The 16,348-nt window shown below is 39.4% G+C and overlaps 1 protein-coding gene across 1 annotated transcript in view; it reads left to right on the top strand.

The window, feature by feature from the left end:
- Positions 1-203: 203 nt before the first annotated feature.
- The window catches only part of LOC149150676 (uncharacterized), a 137,231-nt gene continuing 121,086 nt past the window's right edge, over positions 204-16,348 (top strand). Inside the window, exon 1 of the mRNA XM_089442901.1 lies at positions 204-1,529. Coding sequence (XP_089299027.1) covers positions 932-1,529 — 598 coding nt within the window. The 5' untranslated portion in view covers positions 204-931. The remainder of the gene's footprint in view (positions 1,530-16,348) is intronic.

Genomic DNA, 16,348 nt, shown 5'->3' on the forward strand with positions numbered 1-16,348 from the left:
CTAAATCTTTTGTTTTTTCAACACCTAGCTTCTTAGTACCCATCTCTACTTCTTTCACCATAAAAAAATCCAATATTAACATTCACCAAAAAAAAATCGTCATAAATAATCAAATCATTTAAAAACTATAATACTATTTTCACTTTGCATCTTCTTGTGTTAAAACTCCTTCCAAAACCATTTAACAGATCATTTTTCCCAGAAAAGATTAGTTTTGCCAGAACAAAATATATGATCGCGTCTGAGCCGTGTGAATTATTCATGTGTTAAAACTCCTTCCAAAACCATTTAACAGACTATTTTTCCCAGAAAAGATTAGTTTTGCCAGAAAAGATTAGTTCGATATATCGAGAACAAAATATATGATCCCCTCTGGGCCGTGTGAATTATTCATGGGCGAACTGGCCCCGAAGAGAACGTGTGACATCGACAGGCAGGCGAGTAATCTCGAAAATCCAATCTGCAAATCTTATTTTAAACCAGTTCTAGAAATCTTCAAAATCTGGAAAAGCCAATCTATAAATCTTAATTTAAACCAGTTCGAGAAATCTTCAATCAGTTCTGTTTACGAGGTGAACCAGCTCTTCACACCAAATACACGCCATCAACCATGAAACTACCCCACATTAAAAAATTCCCAACTCCTTCACTTGTACACTAACTAAAGCCAGGAACGAAGGCTTTGAGCACAACAACACAACACACAAAAATCTCGCAGAAATTTAAACATAAACAGCCTTGAAACTCTGGGGCACAGCCTGAATTGATTGGCTGTATTATTGGATTAAGGCTTTGGGCACAGCGCAACCCACAAAAATCTCGCAGAAATTTGAACATGAACAGCTTATAACTCTGGGGCACAAGCCTGAATTGATTGGCTGGATTATTGGATTTTGGATCGAAGAAGCAATTGGGTCAGTAAGGAATCAGGATGAGAACAGCCTTGGTCTACACACTGTTGGGCATTGGCTTAATTCTTTTCCTCACATTTGACAACAATAATAAGAGAAATCACAGTCCTACTCTACACAGGCGCAGTGGCCCTGAAAGGCGCCTGGTGGTGCGAGTGAACCATTCCAGAATAGCATTTGATCCCATTGTTTCTGATATGGAGCAGCGCCGAGAGGACAGGGATTGGGAAAGCGAGTACATCAAGCAAAACCACCCGGAAACATTACAGAATGCTTCGTATCGCGTGAGTGGTAAAGGATGGCACGATGACCAAGACCAGTCAGAAGCCCATGATACCTGGAACGAGCTCCATTCTCTCGACTATGGGGATGAAGATTACTTGAATGACCACGAGAGATTTAACATCACTCATCGGCTCTTAGCTCTTTTTCCACTTGTTGATGTGAAGCCCCTTGATGGTTTCATCAGTCTGGCAGAGCTGGAGGACTGGCATGTTCAGATTGCTGTCACGAGGTTGCTGCATCGCACGGACAGGGAGTTGGAGACCGTCGATGCCAACAAAGATGGGTTGGTCACACTCAAGGAATATCTCCGTCATCTTACAGACGAGGAATTAGGTAAGAGACGCTTCCTTCGATTTTTTTTGTTTGGTTTTTTATGTTATTAGTGCATATTTGGGGTGGATCTGGATGTGAGAACAGCTAATAGAGTAATGTAAATTATGGTCCAGACGAAGTTCTTGTCATTGGATTGAAGTGGGTTTCTAAGATCTGGTTATTCTGCGGAGCTGAACCACTGAACTGCACCTTTGTTCTCACTGTGAGTTGGGTGGTCCACCCGGGCCTCTTACAATTCTCGATCGCTATAGCAATCCTGATTACCATTGCCACCCTCCAAATCACCTGCCCTGCCCAAAAAGGATTGAAGAAACCGTACTGCAGCTTGACCACTGAAGCAAGCCCATTGCTATAATGACGAATCAAAACATAGCTTCTGGACATTTTGGGAAATCTGTCAAAGCTGCTTCGGCAGCATCTGTTTTGTGGTACTTGACAGCTTTGCTGGGAATACATGATATATAAATTAGATGGATATTGCAAAAGCGGGTTTCTGTAGATTTTGATTACTCGTGCGAATATAATGTGTGGCTTGGTAAGATATGCAGGACTTGATCTGTTCCATCCAATCCCTCTTCAATCCATTTGGACAACGGCCCTCACCTTACCTGCACAATCATGATCGATGATGTAATTTAGGTATGATGAGATAAAAGCCACAACTAAGAGCCAATTGAGAGACCTGTATAGATTCCAAATCAAATAACAGTCTGACCGCAAAGGTATTAACATCTTGTATATACGACATGAACAACCCACGGATAACTGACTTTCTCAAGCGAGATTTTGTCAATCTTACAAGATGTGCTTCATTGATATTGCCATATGTGTTGCTCTCAGTCCTATGATGATATCTTGGCAGTGATTTATCTATGCTTTAACCCTGATGGCCTTAGAGGTCTTTTGAGCTTTCTTGTTCCAGCAACTGTGGCAAGGACTGAAGGCTATTTAGTATTTATATATCTATGGAGTATAGGTAACTAGCTCTGGTAGACAGCTGTGACTTCCATGGGACCTGTCTTATCTAGATATTCAAAATACCTGTACTTCAGCTTTGCTACTCTTATAGTGGCATAAAAGTTCACATTTCCCGACTCTATTGCTGACTAGCACTGTCCATGGATATACAATACTTATTCTTGAAAAGAGAGGGTGGTGGGGGTGTGAACAATATGGTTACACAAGTGTTTTTTTTACATTTAATTATGGAGCTTAAAATGTTGTGCTTTTATTCACTGTTGGCATTGAAGGAGTTAGTTTAAGTCAGGATGGGTGATTCGTACTTTGTTATTCTTGTACAGTTGTTGGGATCCTCCTAGGGGTGTAATGGGGGGCTGAAGGGCTTGTTATGACAAAATCTAGCACCTAGCGCAAAGCCTCACTAGGTGACCTAGACAATGTGCAACCCATGGGAGTATCACCGTTGTCACCTCAGCAACTACTCCCATCTATTTAGTGAAGGACACAATCCAACACAAGGGAGACTTCCTTGGTAGGGCTTATGGATCGAGTAACCAAAGGATCTTAATCTAAGTGCCCCTTAAGAATCCTACAGCAAAGATCCATGGGATAAAAGTATGACAAATTAGGGTTTGAGGTGGATGAAGAAATAAATCCAGATTTGGGTTCAAGGGAGCTATGGGCCAATCTAAAGGCTATGGTTGGTTTAAAGAGTCTCGAATAGATTTCCCAAACACACCAGATCAAGAAAATACTCATAGTTGCTATAAAATAGAGTTTTAAATTAGCAAATTGCTGCAAATTTGCAAAAAAATAATTTATGACAGCAACAAATTTAGCTGTGAAAATTGCGAATAAGGTAAGCGAAATGACGGCTAAATTAAGGAGCAACTAGGGACAAAGTTGCAACAAATTTTGTCAGTTACGAAGACATAAAACAACAAATAAAACCTTGACGTCAGCCCTAGAAAATGGCTGAAAAACTTCAATTTTGCTTACCTAACGCACTTTTACACAATGTCTAACCTTAGGGCATACATCAACAAGTCATTAGATGTTGAAAATATAAGATTTTTGCTATAATTTACCCATAATTCACCATGAAATAAAAAAGAAAACGATTTCTATATTTTGATAAAATGCCACAAAAGAAATGGATTAGTGCCTTCTCAATCTAGGGCTAAGTTGCACGATACGGGGAAACGGGTACGGGTACAAAATGTGACCCTTCCCCCCTCCCAAATTTTGGAAACGGGGAAACACAATATATATATATATATATTATGATTAAATTGTCCAATGCCAATGTATAAACTATAAGTCTCTAAATTTATATCACATTTACCCATGAATGATCACATAATGAAAATAGCAATATCCAAAATTAGCCACGAGAAATTTCTAATTTCTTGTCTCGTGCTTAATTATGAGTCTCCTCCTGCATAGTCGAACGACCTTAGTGCTCTTGATTAAATACAAGTTCCATACCCTAGTACCCTAGGTGCTCTTGATTATTGGGAGTCTCCCCTGCATAGAGGGTTTGGTTCTCTTGATTAAATACAAGTTCCATACCCTAGTACATGACAAAATCCAATGGAAACATTGCAATCCCCCAAATCCTAAAATCCTGAAAAAATGATAAGTCTGCTGGATTTTGAGTGAGATTTAAAATTCTACTTTCTCCATATGAAATCCAATGAGGGCGAAACCACTCTCAAACATCTTGAGTCATTTCATGGTAATGTTAAAAATTTAACTAAAATGATGAAAATGAAAGATAAAGGAGAATGTCACTTTTACTTACCACGAGCTTCATATCAACACTAGGGCCATAGGCTTGAACATTAGGCTGCCCCACTCAAAATTTTTTGTTTCCAATCTTCAATAGCTCCTTCTATCACTCTTGAATTGGCATGGAGCGAAAATAAAAAAATAAAAACGAAAAATAAAAATAAAATACTGAAAAAAAATTCACTTTATTGCTGAAACGTGGCTGTACGACCTGGAAACACATTTCAATCCGCACTGGGCCACGTTTCCGGCATGTGAAACGTGGCAGTACGGCTTGAAACGTGTTTCCAGGCCGTACCAAACGCGTTTCCCCATTTCCGTACTGTTTTTGCCCAAAAATGGGCTCAGGCCCAACATTTCCTGCAACATAGATCTAGGGCATTGGAGTCTAGGATACAAACAATTTTAGGGTTTTTTGGAGTGATAGTAAATCCAAACAAACTAGGGCAAATAAACTTACCCTAGGGATTGAGATTTAGGTTCTAAATTTTTCGGATTATTAAGGGAAAGAAAAACCTATTTCTTTTCTTCCAATACTTGGAGGAAGAGCTTAGTTCAACAAGGTACAATGAAGCAAATACAAAATAAACTAACTCAACACAAGAACATTAATCCATGGAACATAATACTAATACCATGCAACATCCAAGGTCCACCATAAGCATCCATGAAAAGAGATCACATCACATCACAAATCCACCCAAGAGAAGTTGCTCAACTAGGCCTCCATAGCACACAAGAGAGAAGAATCACTAATCAAGTGAAATTATGATCCAAGTGTGACAATGAATCCTAGCGACAAAGTGACTCCCTATATATATGTAGATAACTAAGCCAATTTACCTCTAATTTGCTTTAAAACCCCTAAAAATAAGTTATCCATGATACAAGGTGAACATATCTATTGATTTTTTCATGGCACTTAAGAATCAAGTTTGAGTCTAAGATCACGACCACAGACACACTCAATTGCCACAACACAAGCACTTTGCACAGTGGAAAATTTTAACCCACAACTTGTACAGTGAATCAACTAGTACACAAGACAAATTTTAACCCACAACGTGTTTTATTACAAACTTTAATACAACAATCTTAGGGCTTTCGTACCAGGGATCATGGCCCTTACAATCAAGCCTGATACAAGGAAAACTAGGGCTTGGTATAAACAACTATGATCACCAATCTTTCCCTGAACAAAGTACACTTGGCTTACTTGCTGAAGGTGCGCGCTATAGTCCTTTCAGTCCACATACCTTGAACAAATCCAACAGGTACTTTTCCTCCTCTTCTGCTGCTCACGAGTCTTCTGCAACCTCATAAATGCTTATATCTTTCGCTGTCAATACACCTCCATCAATCAGTCTTGGCTGCTCCAAGATGATTGAACATAGATTTCCTTCATACATTGTCTTTTGCTGCTCCAAAAGGTCACTGTCATAAAGTCATCAATATGTCTGCCCTTTAGCTATCCTTTGCTTCTCAAAGACACCGACACATAGGGTCTTTACTCCTTCCCTCTTATAATTGATGTTGCCCATGACAAATCCCTAAACTAGGGAACAACAAGCTGCCCTCTTAACAATAACAATTCTTCCTTTTGTTCAATGTACTAGGGCTCTCCAAACAACCCACTCATAGCTCCTTAACAACACTAAGGAGGATTGTTCTAGGGCACATAGAACACAACCTTTTAACAGTCCTTAACTCCATTAAGGGCACTATACACAGGCTGCTCCAAACACTGCCCAAAACTAGACCTCATCAACATAGCATCATCCATAAGAAGACCAATCAAACTTACCTTTCAAGACATCTCCAACAACCTTGAAACCATCGACTTTGAGCACAGAATATACTGAGGTTTTGGCCCTCTTTAGGGCTCCTACAATGCCTCAGGGTTGCCATACCTTCGGCCTTCACTAACCTCTGTGCAAACCTCTTCTTTTAGGCCCGAACACCATTTGTTGTACCTTTAGGACTTGCGGCCTTGCTCCAGCAACTTGCCGGGCCTCTCAGTCCTCCAAAACAGACCTTACATCCCTCCACAAATAACTATTGCAAGGGTCTCGACCGTCCTCTTCTGAATAGAACAGATTTGGCCAGAACACAGAGTATTTGCCTTCAACATGTGCCCAAAATCCCTGCCAATGAACTCGGCCAACGATCCCTATTCTCGGCCTCAATATAACACAAGAGAAAGATACAAAACTTGTCCTTTCCTTCACTTCAAATCAACTCCTCTAGGTTTACGACCGAATTAGATCAATCTTCTTCTTGATTAGTGCACTTGTGATGTGTGTGAATGAGCTTAACTTTGTCTTCTGTTTAGAGTGTTCTTGGTGGGTTTCATTAGCCACCAAGGGTCACATTACTCCATCAAGGCCAACCTAAACAATATGTTTAAACACCATAAAACATAAGACAACAACCAACGCCACATCATTGAAGTCTTTGTTGCCCCTTAGCCCTTCAAGAGTGCCCCACAAGCTTTCAATGATCAAACCATCAAAATCTCCACTTGGATTCGTGCCCACAACTTTGGGTGCAAAACCCACTACTTGGGTACACTTGCCCACAAAGCCCTTTTGGGTCAACTTCTCCTAAACCTAGTACCCTAGGATTTGGGAGTACCTCCCAAGCCACAAATCAACACTCCCTCTTAGCGAGGTAGTTACTTCCACCACTCGAAAGTATCTCGTTATCATTGTCATTGGCGACACTAGCCCAACTTCTGACGTTCACTACTGCAGCATACCTTGTAGAATGAACCACATTAGTCTCAGCTGCCGCCAAAAGCTCCCTGCTTCTTCTTCCTTTCTTGATAGGCCTTCATGCCATCCCACAGTTCCTTCTTGCCAGCTATAGAAGTCCCCTTACTACCCACTGACCATGCGCTCTTCTTGGGTTGCAAATTCTCCCGCTGAACCTGCATACTCTTGCTCGAACTCGACTCCCTCTAAGTCTTAGGAACCTCTTGCTTCTTCTCATGATCTATAGGCTTGTCGTTAGCTGGTATAGACCATGCTCCCTAAATCCAATGACAACTCCAGCAGAGTTAGAGCCTCTGGTCCTCAGTCTTGCTTTCTCATCCTGGAAAATCATCTCAAACCTCTTCGCCTCGATCATTGATACAAACAACACGTATTTGAGCTCTGGTACCCGCAGTACATCTTGAACTCGCAACAACCGACCTAACTCCATCTTGAATGGCACAACACCTGATCCTCTGATTGCTTTTTGACTCTTGTCGCCAACCACCATGTGCAACTTTGAGTCCCATTCAGTTAGAGTCTCAAACACTTCACACGAACCTATCATATGCTTCGATGCACCACTATCCATGTACCATGCAGTCTCATCAATGGTACCCTCGGTGAAATGAGAAACTAGAGCAAAATCCTCGTCCTCCAACCTTCTCGAGAGGTCATCTAGCTCAGAGGATGTAGCAACACCAACTATCTCCTTGCCCTTCCTTTTCTCATTGTCTCCCTTCTTCTTCCACGAACACTTGCTTGAATAATGACCATATTCGCCACAGTTATAACACTTCAACTTGCTCAAGTCCTTTGCCTTGCCCTTCATCCTCCCTGCAAGAGCCATGTTATCATTAGAAGTCTTCTTCTTCTTATGAAGGTCCTTGTCTTGTAGTTCTTCCTAGATGAAGTCATCCCACAACCTGTTCCAATCTAGCAACTTCTCTCGAGCGATGATCCCTTTGATGAAGGGCTTCCATTCCTCAGTAAACCCTTTCAAAGCAGTCCTCACCAGCTTAGAATCTGAAACAGTTTCACTGATGGCAACAAGCTCATCTCAAACTTGAGAAAGTCTCGTCAGATACGGGGCCACTCCTTCACCATCCAACATCTTGGTGCTCTTCAACTTATCCCTCAATACCAACAGCGGGTTCTCGTTCTTATTCTAGAACAGATCTTGAAGAGCTTTCCACATCTCATGGGTAGTGTTCTTCCTGGACAAATGAGGTATCAAGTGATCTTTGACACCATCTAGGATGATCAACTTCACCTTCGTATCCAACTCCTCATACACTTCCAACTCCTTAGGGTCAATCGGTTTCTTGATCTCCTTGTCGGCAAATTCCCAAATCTTGTTCACCATCAAGACTAACTTGATCCTTTCCTTCCAAGGACTATAGTTAGACAACCCATCTAACCTGTCCTCATATCACAGACCAACTGCCAACTTCACCATTGCTATTAGTGCTTCAACAACAATTGAACCAACTCCCTCTTGAGCTGTACGTTGTGCACACTTTGATTCACTGGCCCTTCAAAGTAGCTCTGATACCATGATGATTTTTTCATGACACTTAAGAATCATGTTCTAAGATCACAATCACAAACACACTCAAATGCCACAACACAAGCACTTTGCACAACGAAAAATAAATAGCAGTGAATCAACTAGTACACAAGACAAATTTTAACTCACAACTTGTTATATTACAAACTTTAATACAACAATCTTAGGGCTCCCGTTCAAGGGATCATGGCCCTTACAATCAACCCTGATACAAGGAAAACTAGGGCTTGGTATCAACAACTATGATCACCAGTTATTCCCTGAGCAAAGTACACTTGACTTGTTGAAGGTGCACATTACAATCCTTTTAGTCCGCGTACCTTGTTGGGAAATTAGTTTGACTGTAAATTAGGGTAGATTTCTCTTATTTGATAATTCCTTGTGAATGTTGTTGGTTTCTTATTAATGTTTATTATGTCTTCTTCTTCAAACAATTATGTACAAAACATGAAGATCACAATATATAGGCTCCAAGCCGGGGCAAAACCCCTCCAAGGGGAAAACCAAAAAAAATTCTCTTATAGAATCAGATCAAAGTGAGATATCCAAGACCCATGACCATAGAAAGACTCCAACCCTCAAGATGCCAATTCAAACCCTCCTTCCACATAGCAAATCCATCAATAACAAGAGACCAACGACATGTACAACATCAGGAACAAATCTTCAACAAGAGATACGTCAAGGCAGAACTTTCTAGATATCTGAACCTAAGATAAAACCTTCTTTTCTTACCAATTTTATACTTCAACCCTCCTTCCTTCTGTGATATTTCAGAACCAATAATGCAAATTGTGTGTGTTGAAATGAGCTCAATTCTCCCTCTATTTATACTGTCCAGAGGGGTTTGAATAGACATGTGTTTTGGGGCAGGGCCAACTTGATAAGCAGGGCTGACTTGGCATCTACAAGCAATTTTGACCTAAATTACATATTTGAAAAATCCTTTTTCCAAGCTATAAATAAGCCTTTGACTTTGACCAATACAAATAATAATGAGCATGAAGAACATGCTTAAATAAAATAATAATTTGACTTGAGCATGAAACCCATGCTTGAATATATATATATATATATTTTTTTTTGATTTTTACATAAAATATACAATGACATAAGTTAAAAGATAATTATGAAGACTAAACCTGGTTACATTTTCCAGCACTCCCTCCTAACTAGGGAGGTATTAATAATTACATAACCGGTACAAGGATACTTCTCAAATTGAAATATTCTTGGAAGAAGAGTCAGATTGATAAGCCATATTTAAGCATCAACATCATAACCAGCATTGTCAAATAACAATATAGCAAGGCCTTGACTAACAAGCTCTAACTCTCCACAAGATTAGAGCACAATGCTGGGAGGCATACATATGGACACCAACACCACCGCCTCTCAAGGCACATACCCCATCCAGATGTTCACCAGGTATATCCTTCCAAGACTATTCTTATCTTGGATTCCTGATCCTCAAAGAATATCAGTCCTCTTCTCTACTCTTATCTTGGATACCCTGTAAGATCCTCAAAGAGTATCGATCCATGGGACTACTTTCTATCTTGGATTCCCAATCTTCAAGGATTGCTAGTCCCAGATGCTTATCCAATCCTTCATTCTCCCTCCTAGTACCTTCACTAGACTTATGGTTGTTAGTCCTGGCCTAGTGAATGGCTCATGGAGAATGCAACATCCATCATCACTCTCGAGGCCCTCTCAACTAGGTAGGAGGTCCTTACTCCTTAAACATGGAGGAGATTTCTTACTCCCTCTCAATCAGGGAGAAGACATCACAATCCTTAGATTGGTCTCATACTTCATTAATACATCAACTACTAGTCCTTCCGTGGAGATATAGTTGTCGCTGTAGGGTTCCTTTCTTGCATTACATCATACTTGGGCTTTGAACTTTAAACGTTTTATGGAACCAAATTCTTTCACACTCTATCTTCATGATAGGGTTTCTTGGCTCTTCATAGTACCATAACATATCAAACTTTGACCTTTCTGGATCTTGACAATCATCATGCAACTTTGTCATCAAATGGTTTATCTATCATCTTCAAGGAGCCAAACTTCCTCACAACGACTAGCACATGCCTTCTATTCTTCATAACAAAGTTCTACCTCATATTCTACAATAAGTCACATCAGTTTTCCAAATATCAATTCTGCCCTCATGCTTATCCAAGGCATCAATAGTGCTATCCACACAATCCCTGTGTTTCATGATCAAACCAAGTAGTTGTAGGTCCAAAAAATATCTCAATTTCTATCTTTCCAGTCTTTGCATATACTTCTACAAAATGTTTTTCCAGGGAGCCAAATCATATCTCAAACAAATCATCAATATCATAGTTACCAAGTCATGATAGCCTCTTGCCAAGATGTCAAGTTTTGCTACTTGCTCTCTCTAAGGTCAACATCCCTTTGCATGGTCTATCTCCATACTAGAATCTTTCTTCATGCTATTTGTCTTTCAAATATCAATCAATGTGTTCAAGGAATGAACCAATCAACAAGCTTCAATATCGTATCCATCAGGGTCTTTACAACTCCCTTTTTCCATCTAAGGTAAGTGAACTTCTTGTCCTCTAATTGATTTTCTTGATGCAAGCTTCAAAGTGCTCCTTTCATCTTTATGCTTTTACCATGTTCTTTTACTTCATCTTTCTGCTAGTCAAGCTTTGACGTTTTGAGAAGGATTAGCTCCCTCTCAATCTCAGACTTGTTCACCAATCTTGTCCTCACATTAAACATCAAGGGTTAGATCTATCTTTAACAATGAACATGATCAGATAGGGTTTCTTTTAGTCCAAACCATGCTAAGGTTTACAAACTCTAAATGCCAAGATTTGATGCTTACAAGCTGCAAAGTCCTGCAACCACACTAGAGAGTTAGTTGTAGAACCCTAGATACTTTAAGGTCTTCAAGATCTTGTTACGTTAGAAATTGCAAATTCTATGCAAACCCTAGATCCTTCATAGTCATCAAGACTTGTCATCCAAGCATTTTAAAATGTTGCAAAACCCTAATGATATTATTTGACATGCCTTTTATCCATGTCATTAGATTACAAGACCTAGTCTTCATATGCAACATATCATCAAACCCTTACATGTCATTGTCTATAATATTTATGCAAACCCTTCTCAAGATCATCATTATGACCTGAAGGACATAGATCAGAAATTAAATGTACCTCTTTGAGTTTTATCTATCCTTCTTAGCAAAGATCTGGTCTTGATTCTCGAGTTGACGTTTATCAACTTCATTCATCTTTGTCATATAAATTTCTAACTTTTATGAGATCACTGTTATGTTTGTCACTTCATTTCTCATTTTTTTACAGCCAATCTTCCTGTCAATAATGTCACTGATGTGTCAAGGTTACAAGAACTGTTGTCATAATTCTGCATTGTCATACATTCTTGAGTCATTGTCATCAACCAAGGTCACTGTTGTGCAGATCATAGTCATGCTTCAGAGCCTTAGAGATTACCACAAGCCAAAGCCATAGAAATATGTATGCGATCTTTAGGAGGTTCCTTCATAGATAGGTCAACTATACTCAATTGCTATATATACAATATCATTGCCAAGTATTGTTGTCATTCTTATCAAGAGTATTTTCTCCTTGTCAAAATCTCACTGTCAATGTTACACAAATCACATTCTCACATTGCGAGTCACTTATAATAAAGAGTGAGCCACAAATGATGAAGAGTGAATCACTGTAACATAGTGCTATGTCACAGAGTCATAGTGATCAATAGCGAGTCACAAAAATTGCTAATGAGCCATAAGATGAGCCACTGTTCAATAAATCCGAGCCTTAGAGATATATATATGCCAGCCACCAATGTGAGATCCAAGTTCCTGTAATATACGAGTCACTCAAAAAGACTGCGAGCTTTTGAGATTGTAATGCGAGCTTCAAACAAACCACAAATATTAATATGTAAACTATTGTGAGCCATAACAATAAATGATACGAGCCACAATCTTCAGAGTATATAGCTTGCCACAGAGAGGCATGGGCCACTTGTGGTTAAGTGCGAGCCAAGTATAAGAAAAACGATCCTCAGGAAAATATATAATTGAGCCACATGTATTTGAGCCATAATGAGCCAATTAGTAATCCAATGCAATGCCACGGGGGTATGATCGAAGCCATGTGAGCCACTATTTGATATGCACACTGAGTATGTAATGTCAAACCACTAAACTCTGATATCATTATAAATCGATGTGAATTTATGAGGTATACGAGCGACAAAATAACATAGTAAGCCATAGATTTTTATGAGAGTGAGTCACAAATCTATAAAAGTATATAGAGCGAACCACAAAAACAAAAATTTGACGAGCCATGGTCATGTATGCGGGACATTCTATAGAAATGTTATTGTCATCAAAGTTTCTTCATCAATCAAAGAAATGCATCCTCAAATTTGATACTTCGTCACTGTAGATTACTTTAGACATCTGCGAATATACAGATCGGATCACAGGATCAGATCTTAGGGTTACCACAGATTCCATTTTGGATATTTCGCACAACATGTTTTTTAGAGTTTTGATGTTCTTTTTCGTACTAGACTAAGTGCATTTACGAGCACATATGTTAATCCTTTTCTTGAGCTCGAATCTTGGACAAAGAATATATGTTTCAGAATCTTTTGGTGTAGCAGGCTTCAGGTACTGCTACAACGATGATGAATCTTCTTTAGGAATGCCAACAAAAATGTGATCTTCAAACTGTCGACTTCAACCTTATCACTAATACCATGTTGAGAAATCAGTTTGACTGTAAATTAGGGTAGATTTCTCTTCTTTGATAATTGCTTGTGAATGTTGTTGGCTTCTTATTAATGTTTATTATGTCTTCTTCATCAAACAATTACCAAATGTACAAAACATGAAGATCACAAGAATACAAAGAACACAAGATATAGGCTCCAAGCCAGGGCAAAACCCCTCCAAGGGGAAAACCCAAAAAAATTCTCTTCTTATAGAATCAGATCAAAGTGAGATATCCAAGACCCATGACCATAGAAAGACTCCAACCCTCAAGATGCCAAGTCAAACCCTCCTTCCACATAGAAAATCCATCAACAAGAAGAGACCAACAACATGTACAACATCAGGAACAAATCTTCAACAAGAGATATGCCAAGGTAGAACTTTCCACAAATCTAAACTTAAGATAAACCCTTCTTTTCTTATCAATTTTAGACTTCGACCTTCCTTCCTTCTGCAATATTTTAGAACCAATCATGCAAATTGTGTGTTGAAATGAGCTCAATTCTCCCTCTATTTATACTGTCCAGAGGGGTTTGAATTGTTGAAATTCTAGTGTTGCAATGGCTAGAGTAGTTCCTCACAATTGATAACTACTTTTGTTGATATAGATTGTTCCTTCTTTATACTTTAGTTAACAAGTAGCTATACATGAAAAACTTCAACCTTTAATTCTTCAAACAAAGCAGTAAATAGAGATCACAGTAGACAATGAACAATAGACAATAAGCAAGAGACAAGAGACACCAAGATTAGGCTGATAGTCAGGGAAAAACCCACAAGGGGAAAACCCAAAATTCTTTCCTTATTATAGAGAGAGATTCTGTCTAGCAATAGTACATCAGAATGTTCCAACAAATTCAAAACAATCAACAGTGCAATGCCCAATCAAGAGCTGCTCAAATAAAGAGAGAGATTCCACTTCTGTCCAATGAGAGGGTCTGCACAAGGAGGCCAAAACGTAGGCCTGTAATAATTGTGAAAAGAGGCTGAAAATCCCACTGTAATCACCAATGAACTATCCACAATATAGGCCCAAAAACCCTCAGTCAACTTCAGAAATGTGTCACATAAAGGAGAGTGAGCTTCTCTGCAATTATTCAGCCACAAAAGAATTAACAAAATGGATGTAGAGATGATCCCAAGTCACCATATCAACAAGCCCTTTAAGGAGACCAAACTGTAGACAAAAGAATCCTTGTAATCTTCTTCTCACGTGTGGATATGATCTAAAATAGAAGGCCGAATTAGTTTGAGATTGCAGACCAAATTGGTTGTGTTTATTGTGGACAAAATGAATGCCAATGACCTCTTATCAATAGGTGTCATGTGAGGGCTAATTAGCCATAATGGGGATGACTTGATGATCTTTCAAGGAGCCGACTTGTAGGGCTTGTTTGAGCCGACTTGTATGAGTCCAATAATCAATTTCTTCTTTGTGTATTCATGAAAAATGCCGGTCGAAGCTATAATTTATTTCAACACTCCCTCTTAGCTAGGGAGGTAGTTTTTTATTCTCTCTCAAAATCAGTCTTCTCGACCAATCTATAGGTCTCACGACCCACAACCTAAGGAAGAGAACACAATCCAATTTTCTCTCTCTCTCGGACTCATCATAAGGAAAGATACATAGCATTCATCTCAAAGCATCTCCCTGACCACGATGTCTCTTGGCACATAGCCTACAGGAGGAATCCATCAATACATCTCCCGGACAACAATGCTCTCGGCACACAGCCTACGGGAGGAAATATCAATACATCTCCTGGACAACAATGTCTCTTAGCAAACAACTTATGGGAGGGATCCATTAATACATCTCCCAGACAACAATGTCTCTCAGCACACAACCTACAGGAGGAAACATCAATACTTCTCTCGGAAAACAATGTCTCTCGACACACAACCTACTAGAGGAATCCATCAATACATCTCCCAGACAACAATGTCTCTCGGCACAACCTATGGGAGGAATCCATCAATACATCTCTCGGACAACGATGTCTCTTAGCACATAGCCTACGAGAGGAATCTATTAATACATCTCTTGGTCAACAATGTCTCTTGACACAACCTACGGGAGATGGTCCATAATATGATGCTATGTAATCAGTGCTCCCTCTTCAAGGGGATTCTCATTCATTCCAAGTTCTTCACATAAACATCAACAACCAGTTCATCATCAGAAATGTAGCCATGGTGGATTTCAAACATTTAAGCAAACAACAACATTCAACTGTTCATCCAGCTTTAGCGGGGCTTCTCTCAGAAGCAAACCTCAACAACCACCAATAAACAACAATAAACTTCAGCAATGGCAGCTAATATTAGAGTCTTGCAACTTCTTCAAATCATTCATTAGGAGAATATTGATGGACTTGCAGTCCACTGTGCGAAGGATATCAATAGGTTCATGCCTCAAAAGCAGCTCCCTCTTACACAAAAGTTCTCTCCATAGCATAAAAAATCACGGGCCCATCTTTAGCATATCTAGATCAACATTGGTCTTCAAAGCTTCTAACCATCATCATGAGAACGTATTTCAATTCGGCTGATCTTGTCTGCTCCCTTTGAGTATAGAGCCTATTGCAAGTCTTCTTGTCACATTGTTATTCTGTCATTTCCAACGATATGCCACATCTTGGTAGTCTTCATTATGTACCTGCAATCCTCACGAGGAGGCTATGGAAGAACAATAACAACCAAGCAAGCCAAGAGACTCATAATGAAACAATCAATAGAAACAATCAAGATAATACTTATCTTTTGAGAGTGTGCCCACTCCCTCTTGATCTTAGCCTTCTTAGATCGAGTAAATCTCATCACATCATCAAGGAGTCCATACTATTGTCAAAGAGTTCACATCATCAAGGAACCCACAACATCATTATCATCATCATCATCATCATTATCGTCATCAACATCATTAACGTCATCAATGAGT

Source organism: Pinus tabuliformis, chromosome 9, assembly GCF_031772625.1.
Source record: "Pinus tabuliformis cultivar Carrire ecotype Pingquan chromosome 9, CPIR1, whole genome shotgun sequence".
NCBI classification, from domain to species: domain Eukaryota; kingdom Viridiplantae; phylum Streptophyta; class Pinopsida; order Pinales; family Pinaceae; genus Pinus; species Pinus tabuliformis.